A 19,436-nucleotide genomic window follows, 5' to 3' on the forward strand; every position below is an offset into this window, starting at 1 on the left:
TCTTATTGGGCCTAACTATTATTAGGCCCACATAGTATCCATCCTAGATGAAGCCCAGCCCATCAGGCCCTTATTTCTCTCCATTCTGGTTTAGCCTTTGACATCTTATATAATAAGTTAATAACTTACTGTTAAAAAGTGGTAGAGAAGGTTTATATCTAATATTTAATAAATAAACGTGTCATCTCTAAAGTGGTCTATGTCTTATTGGAATATATAAATTATACAAATAAAATAAAAATATTCAATTTTTCTAATTCTTTCATTTGTCTCATCTTAGTTTAATTAGGATATAATTCTGATTGGATACGGCTTATTTATTTGCCTTTTATTGTTGCTTTTTTTATTTTTTCTTTTCTGAATGAAAGAATTGAATTTTTAACCATAGACCAATATTACTTGCTTAAAATTTTGTAATATGCTACTCGATTGATGGACGTGTGTTTTGGAATTTCTAGGGAAAATTACACATTTGGCCAGTCGGCCAAAAATAAAAATATTCACTAAACAAATATATAACAAAATATGTATAAAATATGCATGTTATATGTATATTATATATTAATATACAAATATATATATATTACTTACTATTAATTTTAAAAGCGGCTATACTGTATAATTTTTCCAAATTTGTAAAGAGTAAGATGGGCTAGGTGTCACATTCACTTTTATGGGCTTCAAAAGGTCCAATATGTCTAGCTATTGGGCTTCACTTGGCTTGAAAGCTTCTTGAATCATCAAATAGCAACATTTGGCCCATTATTACCTTCTTATATAATGAAGAGGCCATAGAATTGCTTCTGCATTGGTGCATAGCTACAAAAAATTTCAATTTTCATCACCTTATTATATATTTCCCATTTTAATATTGTCAATAACTTCACTATCATAGTCAAAATTAGCAAATTTTGTTTATTCTAGATTTGTATTGTAAATATCAATTTGATCATATTCGCGAATAAGTTCCATGCTTAACATGTTGTACATTGAGCTACAACAATCGTTCTCTTCTTGCTTATAGAGGAAATAATTGGAAACTCACAAAATTCTTTTATCATTTTTTTCTTATCGCTTCGAATTAGCTTAAAATTAAATCATTAATTCATTTTATTTCGAATTGTATCAAAGTCTTTGTGTTTTGAACCAAAATGTCACACTTGATTCATGAGTAGAAAAACAATAATGTATGTGACTTATAATAGGATACAAACATTAATTATCATTTAAATGGTGAATGTCTCCCTTAAATAATCTACCAAATTCCATGTACCAATCCAAAGTCAGAATGCATTAAATTTTTGGGACGGGGGGCAAAAATTAATTAATTAATTTAGTTTTTACCTTATATTAATATGAAAAAAGATTGATAGAGATCCTTAGGAAAGAAACATACAAATGAGTTATACATTAAAAGTGGTTCCACCAAATCCTCTGCCATTGTCTTTTTAGCATCTTTTATGATTGCTACTCCCATGTGATTATGCCTCCTATCTCACAGGAAGGAAGGAGTAGAGTAGTAAATGAGTCTAGGTTGGGCTTTTAGACCTCCATGATCTTAATTATTGTCTTATTTGAATTAAAAATTAAATATCCTAAACTTTTTAATATCTCTAATAACTAAAAAAAAGAAAAAAGGCAGTCCGGTGCACTAAGCTCCTATTATATGCGGAGTCGGGAGAGGACCGCACTACAAAGATCTATCGTACGTAACCTTATCCCGCATTTCTGCTATAGGTTGTTTCTACAACTCGTGACCTTCTGATCATATGACAATAACTTTACCAGTTACGTCAAGGCTCCCCTTCTTAAGAAGTAAAATTAAATAATAAGAGAGAGAGAGAGAGAGAGAGAGTCAATTTTTGCATTATCATCATCAAATTTTGTAGTGCGATAGACTAGATCCCTCTAAATCTTAACCAGAATTCTCGGTTCGAGCCTTGATAGTGAAAATTTTCTAGTATAGATTTCGTTTCCTTTTTATGGTTTTTCGTGAGACAGAAGTCGAATTAGTTAGGGTCTCCAAAAAATAATATTCAGTTTTTCTTTTTTGGGTAAGTGGGGTGGGCTAAGAAAAAAGGGCAGCCCGATGCACTAAGCTTCTGCTATGCGCGAGGTTCAGGGAAGGTCCGGAGTACAAGGGTTGATCGTACGCAACCTTGTTCTGCATTTTTACAAGAGGTTATTTTCAGTCCGGAGAAAGGCATGACCACAAAGGTCTATCGTACACAGTCTTATCCTGCATTTCTGCAAGATGCTGTTTCCACGGCTCGAATACGTGATCTCCTAATCACATGGCAACAACTCTACCAATTACGCGAAGACTCCCTCGGGTAGGCTAAAAAAGAAAAGAAGAAAATGAAGTTTGAGTGACTATATGCTCTAGTAATATAATGATTTTTCTCAATTTGGTCCCCAATTCTACACACAGCCACACTTATGACATGTGACTTACTTTGCCATATGGCATGAGCTAGCTTTCATTTTCTTATACCTTTCAGAATTTTGGCATGTCATTTTCCCTTGATTGTTGTCATATGTCATTGCATTAAATTGCAGAAGCATAGGTACATTGCATTTTCAGCCCAACCCAGTGTCACATGATACCTGTGCCTTTAGTTTGAGTATACATTAAATAGACAGAAAATTAAATATTACTAATATAAATGCAAAAGAAGCATACTCTCATACAATTTAAATCCTTGTAATATATTTATTATGTAGCCATCATTGGGACAAAAATAATGCACCCATCATGGCAGAAAAATGTCAATATTCTTGGAATGGTGCTGTCTTCTCACCCTCCCCCACCCCCCACACCCCCACCCCCATCAAAGAGAATACCAGCGGCGGAGCTAATAGTCTGGCAACGGGTTCGAACGAATCCATCAACTTTTGTTCAAATAGTATATTTATATAGCAAAATTCATTAAATATGTATATGTATTAAATTTAGAATCCAGTAATTAACATTCGAAATTATATATATTAAATTTAGAACTCAATTGTTAATACTTGAAATCATCGTTCTAAAATCCAGTACATCATAAGGTTAAAATTCTAGCTCGCCTACTAATTGGTGTATTATTAATAAGGAGAAGTAATGACAGGGGCAGGCAAGATATACTAAGATCACCTAATTATTATTATTTTCAGCAGTGAGATACTGGGATTATGTTAGTGATTAAGAAGTGATGGGCAAGAAAGACTATTACTCAATAATACGCAAGAAAGACTATTCCTCAATAATACAAAGCAATGACAATTTTCCCCTATGCCACTTTGGTCTTTAACATCATAGACAAGCAGCATGACACAAACCAACTTACTTATTCTCTCCTATTCTTTTTATATGTCGTTTAAGGTTTTTGTACATTATAACAGCTTATATACCGCTGATATTTGATTTCGAAAGGGGTTCATTGTAAAATTTGGACCCGGTCTGAAAGTAGATCTTGTAAAAAAGCGAATTAGGAAAGGTAGCATATAGACTCAAGTGGTCGCCCAAATGAATAAAATGGTAAGGGCGAAAGATTGGGATATATCGGCAAGACCTTGATAGTTAGGTTTCAGTCGTGACACACTCATTAAAAAATCATTCGATAGCCCTAATTATAAGGATATTTGACTAGATTAACCTTATTTATTACTTAAAGAATTTCAATTCTTACTTAATTGAGTAATTAATGACTATATAGCTCCTAGAATAGAAAGGGTGGAATTAAAAAAAAAGATGATTAATGTCTCCTTGGTATTCTGAAGTGGCAAATATTTAGACAAATTTTTTGGCTAAAAGTCAAATAAAAAGGACTAAAAGAGTAATAATTAGAAGTGATGACCAAGAAAGATTATTCCCCAATAATACAAAAAATGGCCATTTGCCCCTTTGTCACAGACAAGTAGCATTAATCTTGAGCAGACATAAGCCAACTTACTTCCTCTGGCAAATGCTTAAATAGGAGACATTTATCATAATTATGACAATAAAAATAATAATAATAATTATTATTATTAATAACCTCAGATCTTAAGTAAGCATTTACTTGGGATCTAAAAATCAATGAGCTGGCTTAATTCCTTTGGATATGAAAATTTTCAGAGTATGTTTTATAAGAAGAGTTCATACCTAGTTGTTTTGTTCTTGTTGTCATACATTGTCAACCCTCTGATTTTTTGGATTCTTTAAAAAAAAAAAAGGAATAATACAAAAATAAAAAAGGGCTACATCCTTAACTTTTTTAGCTCGCATGATTTTGTGTTTACTTGGTTGTGTTTATCTTATTCTTGTTGGCAGTTAGTTGTCAGACTTGTAAACCTTTCAATCTTTGCTTAGTGTTTATTTGCAGCTTTAGAAATCTTCTTAAAACTTATGTTGCGCTAACTCTTCAAATTAGTTGTTGCATTCGTGTCGGATCCTCCAAAATTACATTATTTTTGAAGGATTCGACACGTGCCGATCAATGTTTTCAGAGAACCGAGCAACATAGCCTAAAACCCTTCCAAGACTAGCTTCAAGAAGTTTTGGGTTGAAGTCCTTGAAAGAATTTTTTTGGTAGGGAGTGTCTTTATTTTTAATGTGCCTTACGCAATGCGAATCCGAATTAATCTTGACCATAGTGCAAGTACTTCCAATTAAAGGACAATCGGAACGGGATTTAATTATTAATTATTCAGAGTCGCCACTTGGGATATTAATGGTGTCTCAAGTCACCGGTTGAATCCCGAACCGAAATACTGAGTGAGAAACAAAAAAAATAAACTTAAATAGTTTATCAGTATTTAACATTAATAGCTAATCTATAGTACAACCATTTCACATTGCAATGGAGAAAAAATACACTAGTAAATATCTTATTAGGTCTTTCAAAATTGGATAATTGGTCCTAAGGCCACTATAGAAGTTCAAAGTTAGAAACACATTTTATTTTTTCCATTTCTTAAGACAAGAATAATTATTTGTCAAGTGTCTAATGTCATATACCACCAATCCTAGGAATGAAAATAATTCTGGTGGGAAGCGCTTCTTCCTTTAATTAGTTTTGCGCGACGTAAATTCGAATTAATCATGACCTCAATACGCATACGGTACACTGAGTGAAAAATGAAAAAAATAAAAGGTTTGTAATGTCTAAACATACTCTAGTTTACCCCTACAAAAATGCCTTCGCCTTTTTCTTTTTGGTTTTATTGGCTTCTGCACCTTTATTTTAATTTTTAAATTTTAAGAAATTAATGCTCAAAGACCAATAATTTTAATCATGTTTAGGATTAGTTTAGAATGTTTAGTTTGTCGTCTAGTAATGCATGGGAACATTGCACTTAGCTCATATCTTAAAGCGTGCTTACTAAAAAGCACAAAGTTGCCTCCTATGTTTAAATTTTAATTAAGTACTAAGAAACAAAATATTATAATTAAATACCATCAACACATCATAAACTAGGATTCAAATACTAATTAATCGTGCTTACTGCTTAATTCCTGCTTGTAGCATGTCGCGTAGAATACAATTATAGGCACCTAGGCAATTGACTTCAAAAATAATTTAAAAAGAAAGAGATTTATTGTATCTTCAAGTTGTACGAAATTCATTAATGTGTTCTTAAGTTACGCGTACACGATAGGGGATAATGACAAATAATAATTTAAATAAAAGAACGATTTTGATAATATTTATATTATTTTACAAAACTGTGTACTACGTGATTCATAATACATGTATCGAGAAGCTAATTAGTTTTAAAGAAAGAGATGTGTTATATGTTCCAGTTGTACGAAATTGATTAATGTGTTCCTAAGTTACGCGTATACGATGATAATAATAACTAATTAATTTTTTTTTGGTTGGGTTGGGGGTGGGGGGTGATTGCAAATCATTATTAAAATTAAAGAGCGTGCAAATTAGATATGTAATAAAATTAATTATAATAATCCTAATAAAATTGTATTAATCAGGTGGCTACGATTCTTCGTAGCACGTAAATCGAGGTTAACGACGCGATAATGAAATAATGGTAATTAGTGACATTATATTAATATGAAAAACTGTGTTGCACACAGATACAGCTCGTAAACAATATTATAGGAATTCGTAGTTAAATTTTAAAGGTAATAATTATGGAAGGCTTTCACATGCTTCAACGCATGCTTTGGTTCCTACTTAATGAACAACACCAAAAAAGACAACTAAATATTACTTCATCCCATCTTAACTATAGATTTAGTTTTTTCATATTTATTAAAAAGGTAATAAATATAAGACATCATCTACTAAGTTACCTCTATTAAATGCTCTTTGAGAATTTAGTAGTATTAAAAAGTACTACTATTTCTTTTATATTAAGGTTATTAGTTAGAAATAATTGATAAATTTAATCTTGAATTCTTAAAATGACAATTATTTTAGAATAAGTTTTTGAACTAAAACGATACTCCCATCGGTCCACAATAAGTGACCAATTTGCTTTAGGCACACCCATTAAAGAAATATTAAATTCTAGGCGAAAATAGTTAGTGTGACTAAACTGCCCTTCATTAAATGTTGCACCATAGTTATAGTGGTACTTACTTCTCTTCTCAAATGTGAGGAGTAAATGACTTTTTAGGGATACGTACATAAGAGTAATTTTTGAGAAATAAATTAAATTTTTTCTTGATTATATAAATGAACATTTATTTTGGACCAAAATAAAAAGCAAATTGGTCACTTATCATTTACCGAAAGGAATAAGAACAAAATTGTTCAATTTCAAATGATATAAAGATGAATTTGATCAATTTTTCCAAAATATATAAAAATGTAACATGAAAGAGGGAGAGAGAGACTAATAATTGTTTAGTCTCTACCAATTCCCAAGAACATGCAATTTCATAGGAACCATCAAAATTCTTAGAGCATGAGAAAAAGGGAAGATTGTTGCTTTCAATCTTTGCTACATGCAAAAATTACAAACTCAATGCCCTAAAAAGTTGCATTTGCTGCATGCTTCCATATTATCTCTCTTTGTATCATTTTTCTTGGGCATTGTAAATGTTCTTTACTTTCATAATCTCCTGGTGATAATAATCAGTGACGAAATTAGAATTTTTACTACGAGGGTTAAAATATAAAGAAGTCAATGAATGTTAATATATAGTATATATGCATCTAAAAAAAAATATACCTAGAATGGTAGTTTTTCAATGAAGGAGTGTCGATTGACACGTCTTTATAACATAGGTTTGCCTCTGCTAGTAATAGTAGTAAACACCATTCATGAAGCTAAGCAATACTAGTGCATTTTCCAAATATTGCGAGTAATCCATATATTTGAAAAATACTCTTGAAAATAAGATATATTTCATATTACAACATGTAAAAGTAACCTAATAGTATAAATAAATTTTTTATATTAACAATATACATAACTTAAACTCTTTTTCTTGGGCATTGCAAATGTTCTTTACTTTCTTGATCTCCTTATAAGAGTAGTAGTAACACCATTCATGAAGCTATAAAATATATTTGCCCTTTGCCAAGGTTAAAGGGCACCTCAACTTCCAAGGATTTGCTTTGCAAAACAAACTTAAAGCAAACTCTATCTTCCACCATCTCTTTTTACTAGTATTATACTCGCTCCGATCCAAAATAAGTGATTTTTTGGTTGTTTTCACACATATTAAGAAATTCAACTTTTAACATTAATTAGCAATAAAATTGACTATATTAATCTTTATTGTCTCTTCACATAAACACTCCTAACACATACTCCAACATTAATTACTCCAAGGGCAATGTAGAAAAAAAATTAATTCATTCTTGAAATTTAAAAAAATCACTTATTTTGGACCAGAGACAGTAGTAACTATTATTATTAATAGTATGTATTTAAAGAGTACTCAATCATTACGAATTACATGTATTTTAAAAATATTCTTTACCAACATCGAACTTACGCATATAGTTTCTAGACTTGTGTGGATGTTATTAAATTGTAACCTTAGTTTTACTCAAAATTTAATAGTAAGGAAGATTTTTTGCAGTTTTGCTTCTCATTTGGTTGTCTAAATAAGTGGAAGTAAACAATTAATTATACTCTATATATTTAAGAAAAATAAAACAATTATTTTCTCTTTTGTTCACCTCTCTCACAACTTTGTAGAACTAAAAATAGAATTAAGGCTTGCACGAGTTACATTCTATGAGAAAACTTGCACAAAAATATTAATTATAGTTTACAAAGAGAAAATGGTCTTACAAAGATCTCATGTATTTTATATTACTATATCTTCAAAGTCATAATAGAATGATCTCCCGTAAATTAATTATATTCTATATTTTCCCTTTAATCTTTTTTAAGTGTTCTGTTTTTACAAGCTCGTATTGTTTTCTCTCTTTCAAAAATAAATAATACTATGCCTCAATTCCAAATAAGTTAGGACCAATAATATGAATTTTTACTTCCATATAAAAGGTGACTTTGCATAATTAAAAGCCTAACTATGCCATAGCCAAACGACATTCCCTAAAAAGATAATTTTCTCTAATTAGTGTCTCCCAAAAGTTTTAAAATATTGAATTTTTCTAAAAAATGGTGCATGCTTTTTTCCACAATAGGTCCAATTTCCCAAGGGTACTGTTCGTAGGGACAATTGTTGCGGCAACAATGGGCTCACTAGCGCGATTCAGTGCCCAATTTTTTTTTTTGTTATCGATTTTACCAATCTATTGGTAACTAAACTACATAAACAAAATTTTCTTTGATCTTCTTTTTATTCTTGCACCATCTAATATTACAAGTGGAAATTATAACAATTTTGTTCGATGATGGTGGTGTTAGATTGGAAGCGGAGCGAGCAACGATAAAGTTATTTTTGTGTGATTTACAGGGGTTTGAGCCTGAGCGGATCTAGAATTTTAAGGTGGCAGGTGCCATAATTTTCTTTAATGTATACTTTGTAATGACAAATACGGAATTTGTTAGGAATGTTTATCCGGCTTTTCTGTTTATTCGGGTCAACCTAATCAGTATATTTTATTTGCAAATATAAAAATTACATCTCAGATATCAAAAAATAAACGTAATTAGTATTTTAAATAAGGAATAACACATTTATTATAACAACACAAGTAAAATCAACATTCTCACTAGGAAATTACATCTTTTTCTATATACTAAAAATAAATTTACACATGTAAGATAACATCTTCGAAAAGAGAATTACATCGACCAAATAAAGAAAATTTAAAAAAATATCTTCAATAGGTAAATTTGCCCCATAAGTATAAAATTAAATAAACTACAAATTCTCAAAAATTAAAATCATAAATCTCATATTTTTTTAAGCAATGTTCATGAAATTTTCACCATAATTTAATAGTAAAGAGATTTAAATAATACTTAAGAACCATATAATAACACAAATTTTTATGATATAATAAAAAAAGATGGAAAAAATTGATCCCAATCCAAAATTCATGTTAAGACCCAAGTTTTTTGGATTTGAAAGAAGAAAACTCATAAATTTAAGATTAAGAAGAATGCTTATTTTATATAATTTTAAAGTTTTGGAGTCTCTTTTTTTAGTGTTCTTGCTAGAAACCATATATAAAATAATAATAATAATACAGAAAAAATATAAAAATAATAAACGACAAATAGAAAATTGGGAGGCACCCGGAAAGGGAAATGACTGGGACAAAAGGAAATAAAAAGCACAAAGAAAATGGAAAGTCTTACAAGGTTCAAGATAAATTCTAACTTGAATTTTACACACGAAAAAAACTTTCAAAAAGGTCTACCAGCCGTGGCAACTTTGTCTAGTTTACGACTGCAGATGGCAGGATAAAATATTGAACCTACTTTAAGAAAAAATCAACATATGTATATAAAAATTTTATCATCTGAGCGGGTGCCATGCCACCCCTTCCTAACGGGGTAGATCCGCTCCTGGTTTGAGCCGCAGAATCAATCACTAGTACTTGCATTAGAGTAGGCTGTCTATATTACACCCATTGAGGTGCAACCTTTCTCTGGATCCCGCATGAATACGAGATGATTTGTGCACCGGGGTACTCCGATAGTGGTGTCGGGATCAACTTACGTGTACCTCGACTATTCTATTGAATAACTACTAGCTTTCACCAGCATAAGTAGTGAATAACTCTACCACCAAAGTTAATGCCGAATGAAAAGAAATCCTGGTATTTTTTTTTTTGCTTCCGATGGGATTGGCTGGAGATTTTGTTTGAGTAATTCTTTGTTTATCTAATGTTCATCACACTTGTGGATTCAGGATTTATAATCAGTAAATTTATATTGAAAATACTTATATATAAGGTTCGAATTAGACGCAATAAATTTGACCGTACGTAAATTGCGTCTACTCTAGATCTGTCACTGGTACAACAAGTCACATTTAATTTTGAGAGAGAGAAAGGGGAGAGATGCAACACAAAAGCTACCATTTCAAAAGGTATACGTGACAATATTACAAAACTTTGTTAGGATTTGAGCCAATATACATTACATATACAAAGAGTGAGAAAATGGGAAATCCTATTGAGTCACTATATAAAAATCCTAACATAAACATGCCGAAAATCCAAGCATTTTTTTGGCAAAATAAAGACAAGGCATGACTCTACTTGAAGGGTTAGTTAGTACTACTATTTGGTGCAAAAAAAAAAAAAAAAATCAAGAAAAAGGAATGAAATAAATTTTCTCCCTACTTCCTATATAATTTCTCCTTGCAACAACACATTTAATTCTACCTTCATTTTTTTTCTTTTTTTTTTCTCCAAGAAAATATATGCACTCATCACACACCAAAATATAGACATGTCAAGAGCTTTTGACAATTGTTGGATTGGACAAGCGTTGTTGAAAGATGATAGGTGCACCATACTGAGGGTGAAGTAGCATCAAAACTGTTGGAGCATGTTTATATTGTGGAGATAATCGTAACGTGAACCGTTGGAGTATAATCGCTAAAGTTAACTTGGTCTGCAAGATCGCCAAGTTTTGACCTATGCACTGGCGTACTCCGAGCCCAAAGGGAATGTACGCCACAGGATGCTTAGCGGCTCGCGCTACTCCCTCAGAAAATCGAGCAGGATTAAATTCATTCGCGTCATTACCCCAAATCGCTTGATCGTGGTGAACTGCTAGAATTGGGATCAAGACTTCGGTCCCTAGGGGAATTTTGCAACCGCCAAGATCCACATCAGCCTTTGCTCGTCTGATCGTTGCAACGATCGGAGGGTAAAGACGCAAGGATTCATTGAGTATCATGCTCAGCTGCAACACCAAATCATAACCCCATTAGAACAACAACAACCCAGTGTAATCCCACAAGTGGGGTCTGGGGAGGGTAATATGTACGCAGACCTTACCTCTACCCCGAGGGGCAGAGAGGCTGTTTCCAGGAGACACCAAATCATAACCCCATTAGAACAACAACAACCCAGTGTAATACCACAAGTGGGGTCTGGGGAGGGTAATATGTACGCAGACCTTACCTCTACCCCGAAGGCCAGAGAGGCTGTTTCCAGGATACCCTCGGCTCAAAGAGGCAACAAGAGACACTATATTAGTACTATCAATAGACTCATAATAAAACAACATAAAATACCATAAAATCCATAACATAACATAAATACCATAAAAAACAAAGTAACAGCAATATAAGAGATATAGTAAATACGAGAAAGATGTAAGGTATTAATACACAGAAGATAAAGTCCATCATCAGTAGTTGATCAATAGCATTCTAAGACTAATTCCTAACTAGCTAGAAAAAAGAAAAAAAACTCAAGTCATAATATTAACTGTGTTATTGACAATGACAGCTTTCAAACTAATTGCCAATAGAGCAACTTTGTTCTTAACTTCTACTTTGATGGAATCCACACAAGTGGTAGTACAACTCCTTGTTTAAGAAAAAAATAATAAACTAATTCCCTTTTTGGGTAATAAAAAAAGAACAAAAAACAGTACTTTGGTCATATTCACTTATGAATAATAAGCATAATTAGCTAATTACTAAAAGACAAAAAGATGAATGTTTTTTTTGTCTTAATTGCACATTCTTGAATAATATGAAAAAGTATAATGAATAGAAAAGGAGAGAGCCTACACTGAAAACATTATCAATGACTCGCTATTTTACAACAAATCAATAAATGCAAGATGTATTTTCATGATTAAATAACATGTTTTATTATTGTGACATAAATAGAAAAAAATATCAATGATCCGGTACTTACATAGAATCAAAAAATGCAAGATGTATTTTTTTTAAATAATATTTTTTTATTTATTTTTAAATCATAACTAATGTAAATACTGAGTGCCGATAAATAATTAATGGGATAGACCTACCATCTTAAGCTTGGCAAGATCATCTTTGGAAGGTATGTCACGTGAGCCGCACACCTTGATCACTTCGTCACGTGCTAAGTCCTGCCACTGTGGATGCATAGCTAGCAAAACGGTCGTCCACGTCAGCAAATTCGACGTCGTTTGTTCACCAGCAAAGAAGAAAGTCTTGCATTCCTCAGCAATATCATTTGCAGTAATCATAGAGGAATTAATTGCAGAATTATGATTAAGAGGACTGTTAATAGATGATGATAATGATGATTCCTTCATGCTTGCTTGTATCATTAGGCCTAATAAATCTTTTGGCCCATTTTCTTGCATTTCTTTTCCCCAATCCTCTGTCCTTTCTTGTATCAATTTCATTAACGATTTCTTAATCTCCGTGTCCAGTTTCCACGATTTGATGTTTCGTCTCGTGGGTAGAAACCTAAAATGGCCATTAATTAAAGGAAAAAAAAGAAAACAAATAAGTTAAAATTTTAGACTATTACTTTAGTAGCTATATGCTTAAAGTGGTCATTTGCGCAAAATGGCCTTTTTTGATGGCACTATTTAAATTTTGACCATCGCTACTTCAGTGGACTAACTTTATCTGTTTTTAACGGCAAAACTTTAGTCCGCTGAAACAACGGGGCGTTTGCGCAAATAGCCTTTATTGATGGCACTATTTAAATTTTGTCCATCACTACTTCAGTGGACTAAATTTATCTGTTTTCAACGGCAAAACTTTAGTCCACAGAATTAACGGGGCATTTGCGCAAATAGCCTTTTTTGATGGCATTATTTAAATTTTGTCCATCGTTACTTCAGTGGACTAACTATATCCGTTTTCAACGGAAAAAATTAGTCCACTGAGTTAACGAACGAAATGTAAATAGTGGTCTCAGAAAAGGCTATACAGTGCAAATAATCCGACTTAGAAAATAGAATTAATTTGTACCTGTAGCCAGGTATGAAGACTTTTTGAAATGCTTCAGAAGCTAGGACCATTTGTTGAGCTTGTAACCTAAAAATAGCTTTTCCTTGTTCATAGCTACGACCAAAAGCTGTTTGTGCTACAATATCTTCTGTTAAAGTTTGAAACCATTCTGATACTTCAATTTCTATTCCTCCATTCTTTGAATTTTGTGTCAATTTCTCCAACATTTCAATTACTTTGCTAGCTGCCCCTGGTATTAACAACTGCAGCAAAAAATATATATATTCTGCATGTTATATATAAAAATTGTACAAAATTTATACATTTTTTCGGCGGCCGAATGTAAATAATTTTTGGGGCTGGCTAAAAGTTAAAAACCCCCTAAAAACTTCCTAAGTCAGTATCCAGAACCCACTGATCCGACTAAACTAACTGATTCATGTCATTAAAAGTCCGCTATAGGGGTGACTTCATTCCCGGGGCTCGAACAAGAATACCTAAAAAAATAAAAAGGGAAAAAATAAAAGGAAATTTACTTACTTTGAGATTTTCCATATGGAAGGTAGGGGTAATAATTTTCCTATGATGAGCCCATTTTTCACCTTTGAGACTAAGTAAACCATCTCCTTCAAGTTGTCTAATTAAAGGGTGAGCTTCATTTTTCTCATAAAATTCAGATTTTGTAGTAAAAATTTCTCTAATAAGATCAGGATCAGCTACAGCCAAACGTGGTGTTGGTCCAAACCACACTAGAAATGTTGCACCTGCATTAAATATAAATTAAATTAATTACACCTCCAATATTAAAAAAAAAAAAGGCAGCTTAAATAATTAAAATTCTTGAAAATCAATAGTAATAATGAGATGGAAAATTTATACACAAAAAAGGAAATGACAGAAAGCAACAAGTATTTATTAACAAGTTATCACAAAAATAGGCAGTGATTCAGAGGGATGGATATAGTGTAGACCCTACAACATAAAGGGAAAAAAGAGAGAAAAACAAAAGAAGAGGATAGAAAAATGACAACTCAAAAAAACTAACAACTTCATCAACAAGAATTTAAGTTACACAAAATCTAAAAGAACTATAAAGACAAAATGAAACAGAAAAATAAATAAAGTTCATGAAAACCCCATGACTATGATGTTCCAAAACTTCAAAAAATTTAAGAAATTTTAGTTCTTGGACCACAAAAAAAATTATAATTAAAATATATTTTGGAAAAATAAAAAAAGGAAATAATGAGAAAAATTAAAAATGCTGCAGCAGTATTCTGAAACACTGAACTTCACAACTTCACCAACTCATCAATTGCAGAAAGAAAAGGACATAAAGAGCTCTAAAAAAACAAAGTACAAACAAGAATCCAGCTTTCATATTTCAAGCTCAAATATCACAACAAAAACACAAATTACAAAAAAAAAAATAAAAAAAAAATCATAGTTTCAAGAAAACCAACAAAGTACATAAAGATATCAACTTTTTTAACATACTAAGAAAATGATTTAAGACAAAAAAATAAAAAAGTACAAAAAAAACATCAAAAACTGAATTTTTTTCTGAAAATTTTGAGAATATTAAACTTACCATAAATTTTCTTCCAATGATGGTAGAAGGAGAGAACTCTAGGAAGAATATTATGAGAAGAATAAGGCATAGTTTGAGAAGAAGCCTTTAACATAAGACTAACAATTTCCTTAGCATTTCCAATGAAGAATTTATAAGGAGGTCCTCTAATGCCTTGTTTGGCAAAATGTTCTTCAATTTTTCTTGGCCTTAACCATAAATAAGCCACAACCCTTATCATAATAATTGAAACCAAGAATGAAAATCCAAGAATCTTGAAAAATACTTCTTTCTCCATTGGAATTCTTTTAGCTAGCTAATAAGACACCCTTTTGTTGTTGTTGTTTTTTGGACCCTTAGGGGATTTTTATGATGTGTTTGTGTTATATGTTTGCTGCTTCTTTCTGAGTGTCTTCTCTTTTTAATGTGCCAACAAAGTTTGTGAGAGAGAAAGAGAGAGAAGTTTGTTTGGCAAGGCCAACGGCGTAGGGGCCGCCATTGGAATTATAAGGGTCAACGAATTAAATAAAAAAATTCTTTTTATAACCGTGATCTTCGAGCCAGCTTGCCCGTGTTTCGACTAATTTTACGTGGTAATTTTGCTACGTCACACTATCACATATAAGGGGATGGGATACCTGTTGTCTTTCACCACTCACTAGTATATGTGTCGGAACCAGATACCTATTACCTTCCACCAGTACGAATATCGACTACGGTCAAAATCTTTATAACAATATCCTTATATGACAGCCATTCACTATCAAAAATATTTTTTACTCGAGACTAATTTTTATATTATGTTATAATATATGTCTTCTATAATAATACTTCACTATAGTAGCTTAAAATATAAGAACAAATAAGGCTATTATAGAGAGGTTAGACTATAATTCTGTCCACCAAAACTTGATTGTTGTCCAAGCCAGCTTGCTCGTCAGCTCGTATTTCGACTAATTTCACAGAGTAATTTTGTTACGTCTCACCAGCATAGATATTGGGACGAGATAGTTGTTACCTTCCATCAGTACATGTATCGAAACGGGATAGCTGGCACCTCCCACCAGCACAGTATCGGATAGCTCTGTCTAATAAAACTTGAATAAATGAAAAAAATATCATCTAGTAAAACATAATTAAAAATTTTATTTTTATATTCTTACAATAGCGGTGTTCAAGCGTGCGTATCTTGACTAATTTCACCGCACGCATCTGCTACCATCCACCAATATAGATCTTAGGACAGGCTATTTGTTACCTCCCGTCAGCATAAGTATCGGGCAAATCTATCGAAAAAGACGTGGACAAATGTGAAAAAAAATATCTAGTGTTTTTTACTCGAATTCTAATACTTCATAGTTCTCAACTCACTTTATTAACCATTAGGCTACACGTTGGATCCAAATTTTTTATTTAATGTTTATTAAATTATATTTTAAATATAAAGTATTGTAACTTTTTTGAGACAATGTTGCCCTTGTCTTTTCTAAGTAGTTTCATTATATCCCTTTGAATCTATTTTGGCTTTTTCAACTTTACATAACAATATGAAAATGAAACCGGCAATTGCATTTCTGATTACGGCAGAACCAACCAACATCAAAATTGATGGGCTGGCTATTACTGAAAGTCTTATGACCATTTCTTTTCTTCAAGAAAAATTCAATTTCAACTCAAAAATCTTGAATTCTTCTACTCTAGTTATAAATTGGCCTTATAAATTTAATTCCATTATGAAAAGTTGGACTTTCTTCATTGACTGATAAAATTAAAATTTTGAGAATTAATTTAACATATAACCAGAACTATGTCTCAGTCTCAAGCAAGTCATAGTCGATTATACGAATCATCATTTGTCGCTTTAATTTAAGTTCATCTCATATTCTAATTTGTAAGGATTCATTACTATTGAAAAAAGCTATTGGGTCGAGTCCACCTATAAGGGGTGCTAATTAGCCTATTAGCCCAGTAATTTGTTCTCCTCGTCCTAAAGTCTACTTATAACCTATAAATAAACCGTTATGGGCGTAGAAAAACGGAGTTTTTGTTAATGTTTCTTATTGGAAAAAACAACGACTAATGTTAAATTATTTTATATCTGGTAGAGGATATTCATGCTGTGGAACCCAAAAATTCTTCCGCTTTGTGATAATTCCTACATACCGGAACTGAAGTCGTAGTTACTGCAGATCTACTTCCGCAAGAAAAAACCCGTAAATCTCCTAATTTAGTATTTTTCAGTTAAATTCTTCAATTACTAAGTTGACTAATATTATATCGGTTATCAGCCAATCGATACGTATCTTTTTTATTCTGCCTTTAAACCGACAATATAAACAAGATCACACCGGTGACCCATGAAAATTAATATAGCATGCTTTGGTGAAAAAGATGATGATATGGATGATCTAATTAATGAGTATTATTATTCTAATATGTTTTGATTAGGTGTGTGGCAATTTCAATCACAAGCATCAATTCATGGCAAGCTTAGGAGATAACAGACAGGCATGAGGTGTAAACTTGCTACTATTATTTTAGGAATATGTTGTCACATGTTATCAAATTTTTTACAACTACTAACAACCCTCTTCCCTCCCTCTACCCAAAATAAAAAATAAAAAAATACTTTAATATAAATATCAAAGAAGAAATAGAAACTTATAAATGGAATGTTAATCCATACAACTCAATCATATTTAGTAGAAATAATGCATGGTGTTTCCCTTGAGAAAAATCCTGAATAAACACTATATATTATTTACCAAATATAATTGAGTTCTATAAGTTGACATTCCACCTATAATTGAGTTCTAGACACACTTGTGACGTGTTCTATTCCTAGAATTTTCATATTTTTTCTCATTTTCTCAAGCATGGATAAAACAAACAAAAAATATCACGAAATTTTATTTATTTTTAATTAAAATCAAAAAATTGGTGTTTACATTTTGAGCTGAAATATTAATCGAAATTGACGAGGACCATTTTTTTTTTGGTTCTCCACTGATGTCTGGTACCCTTTTTGGGACCCGATTAATTAAAATCGTGCCGGAAAATCCTACTTTAGGATGTAAAGCGCTTCCTATTAAAGACGATTTGATATTCAAGGATCGAATTCGGGACCTCTTATTAACGACGGGGACTACTTACTCCTCCACTTTAACCTTTGAAAACCAGATATTTGGCCTTACTACCGGCCTTTTTGCAGTTTTCTAATCTTTTATTTTATTAATTTATTTCCCATCTTTTTCTAAATGGAAGACTTCTTCATAAAGTTGAACAATTGTTAGTATGAGCTGTATATTTATTTCAATAGGCCGCCCAATATATTTTTTAAAATATCCTTGCTCGCCAGCCACGTAAATTTATTACTACTAATTAATACAAATTATTATTATTACTATGACATTTTATTATTAATTATTTCTAGTATTAAAATCAATAAACGCTACTATTATTACCGTATAAAGAAATACTTGACTTTACTAGTATAATTGTTGGTGATGAGTCACTTAGAGGTAATATAAATTAAAATTACATCCACTAGTTCAAACGACGTGTTAAATTTTTTATTAAATATTTTTCAGCTTGTGCAAAATTAGTTGAAGAGTCATATCAAGTATATAATGTAAACTAACTAACATCTTGTTTTTTTGTGTTTTAATTTCTAATTTCTATGTGATAGACAACCTTTCTTTACTTTCAATGGCCAAAATTCTTTGAAAATTTTGGAATTCTAAACCTAAAACGCGTCATGCTTTTCATGCATTGAGTTGAATATATGAAAATGAAAGCATGAATAATAAATCGTTACTTCCTTCTTACATAGGAACGAAACGAGTTGATCACACAATTCAATATCCGAATTTTTTTTATAGGTACAACGACTGATGCCTGATCTATTTTTCACTCACGACCCCTTAAGGTTTGCACACACGCTCTTTCGATAGAAAAAGAAATAAATTATCGGAACCTAAAGAGTAAGAAAAAGTTACCCCCCCCCCCCTCCCCCAAAATAATTAGACCTTTAGACCAGATCAAGAGAAATAACTCGTAGCCAAAAACTCGAAGAAAAGGTTCTTCGAGCTTTATTAGTAGTTAGACGAATGTTTGAATATGAAATTACTAGTTGAAGGTGAAGGGATCCGATCATAGTATCGCATCTTCCGTTAGCAAAGTTGACTATATATATTCATTAGTTTTCATGTGTGATTCACAGCGTCAACCACAATTACATGCACGAAACAGTTGTAAATATTTCAGGATGAAATCTAAACAAAAGAGAAAAAGAAAAAAACGTGTAACTTACCAAAAAAGTTAAGTACGTAGTTAGAGATTCAAAACGTGTAACTTACCACAATGGGACCAGACCAATTCAGATTCGTGCCACAAAATTCTATTGGGAGGTAAAGTGCTATTTAACAAAGACGACTTTATACTCGGGGCTCGAACCTGACGCCTCTGGTTAATGATGAAGGAGTACTTATCACACCACCACAACCCTTGTTGGTAAAACTGTTGATATTTCAACTATCTAATGGTGGGATCTAATTTTTCTAAAATTCAAGATAAAATTATATGAAA

General features: G+C 31.8%; 1 protein-coding gene across 1 annotated transcript; it reads right to left on the reverse strand.

Moving 5' to 3' along the window:
- Window positions 1-10,440: 10,440 nt before the first annotated feature.
- LOC107827361 (cytochrome P450 734A1) lies at window positions 10,441-15,344 on the reverse strand. The gene is made up of 5 exons (XM_016654480.2): window positions 14,871-15,344; window positions 13,820-14,043; window positions 13,301-13,542; window positions 12,361-12,787; window positions 10,441-11,277 (listed from the first exon to the last, which is right to left on the reverse strand). The coding sequence occupies exons 1-5, from the start codon at window positions 15,145-15,147 to the stop codon at window positions 10,822-10,824; spliced, it is 1,626 nt and encodes a 541-aa protein (XP_016509966.1). The 5' UTR covers window positions 15,148-15,344; the 3' UTR covers window positions 10,441-10,821.
- Between the last annotated feature and the right edge of the window lie 4,092 nt (window positions 15,345-19,436).

Source organism: Nicotiana tabacum, chromosome 8, assembly GCF_000715075.1.
Source record: "Nicotiana tabacum cultivar K326 chromosome 8, ASM71507v2, whole genome shotgun sequence".
Taxonomy (NCBI): domain Eukaryota; kingdom Viridiplantae; phylum Streptophyta; class Magnoliopsida; order Solanales; family Solanaceae; genus Nicotiana; species Nicotiana tabacum.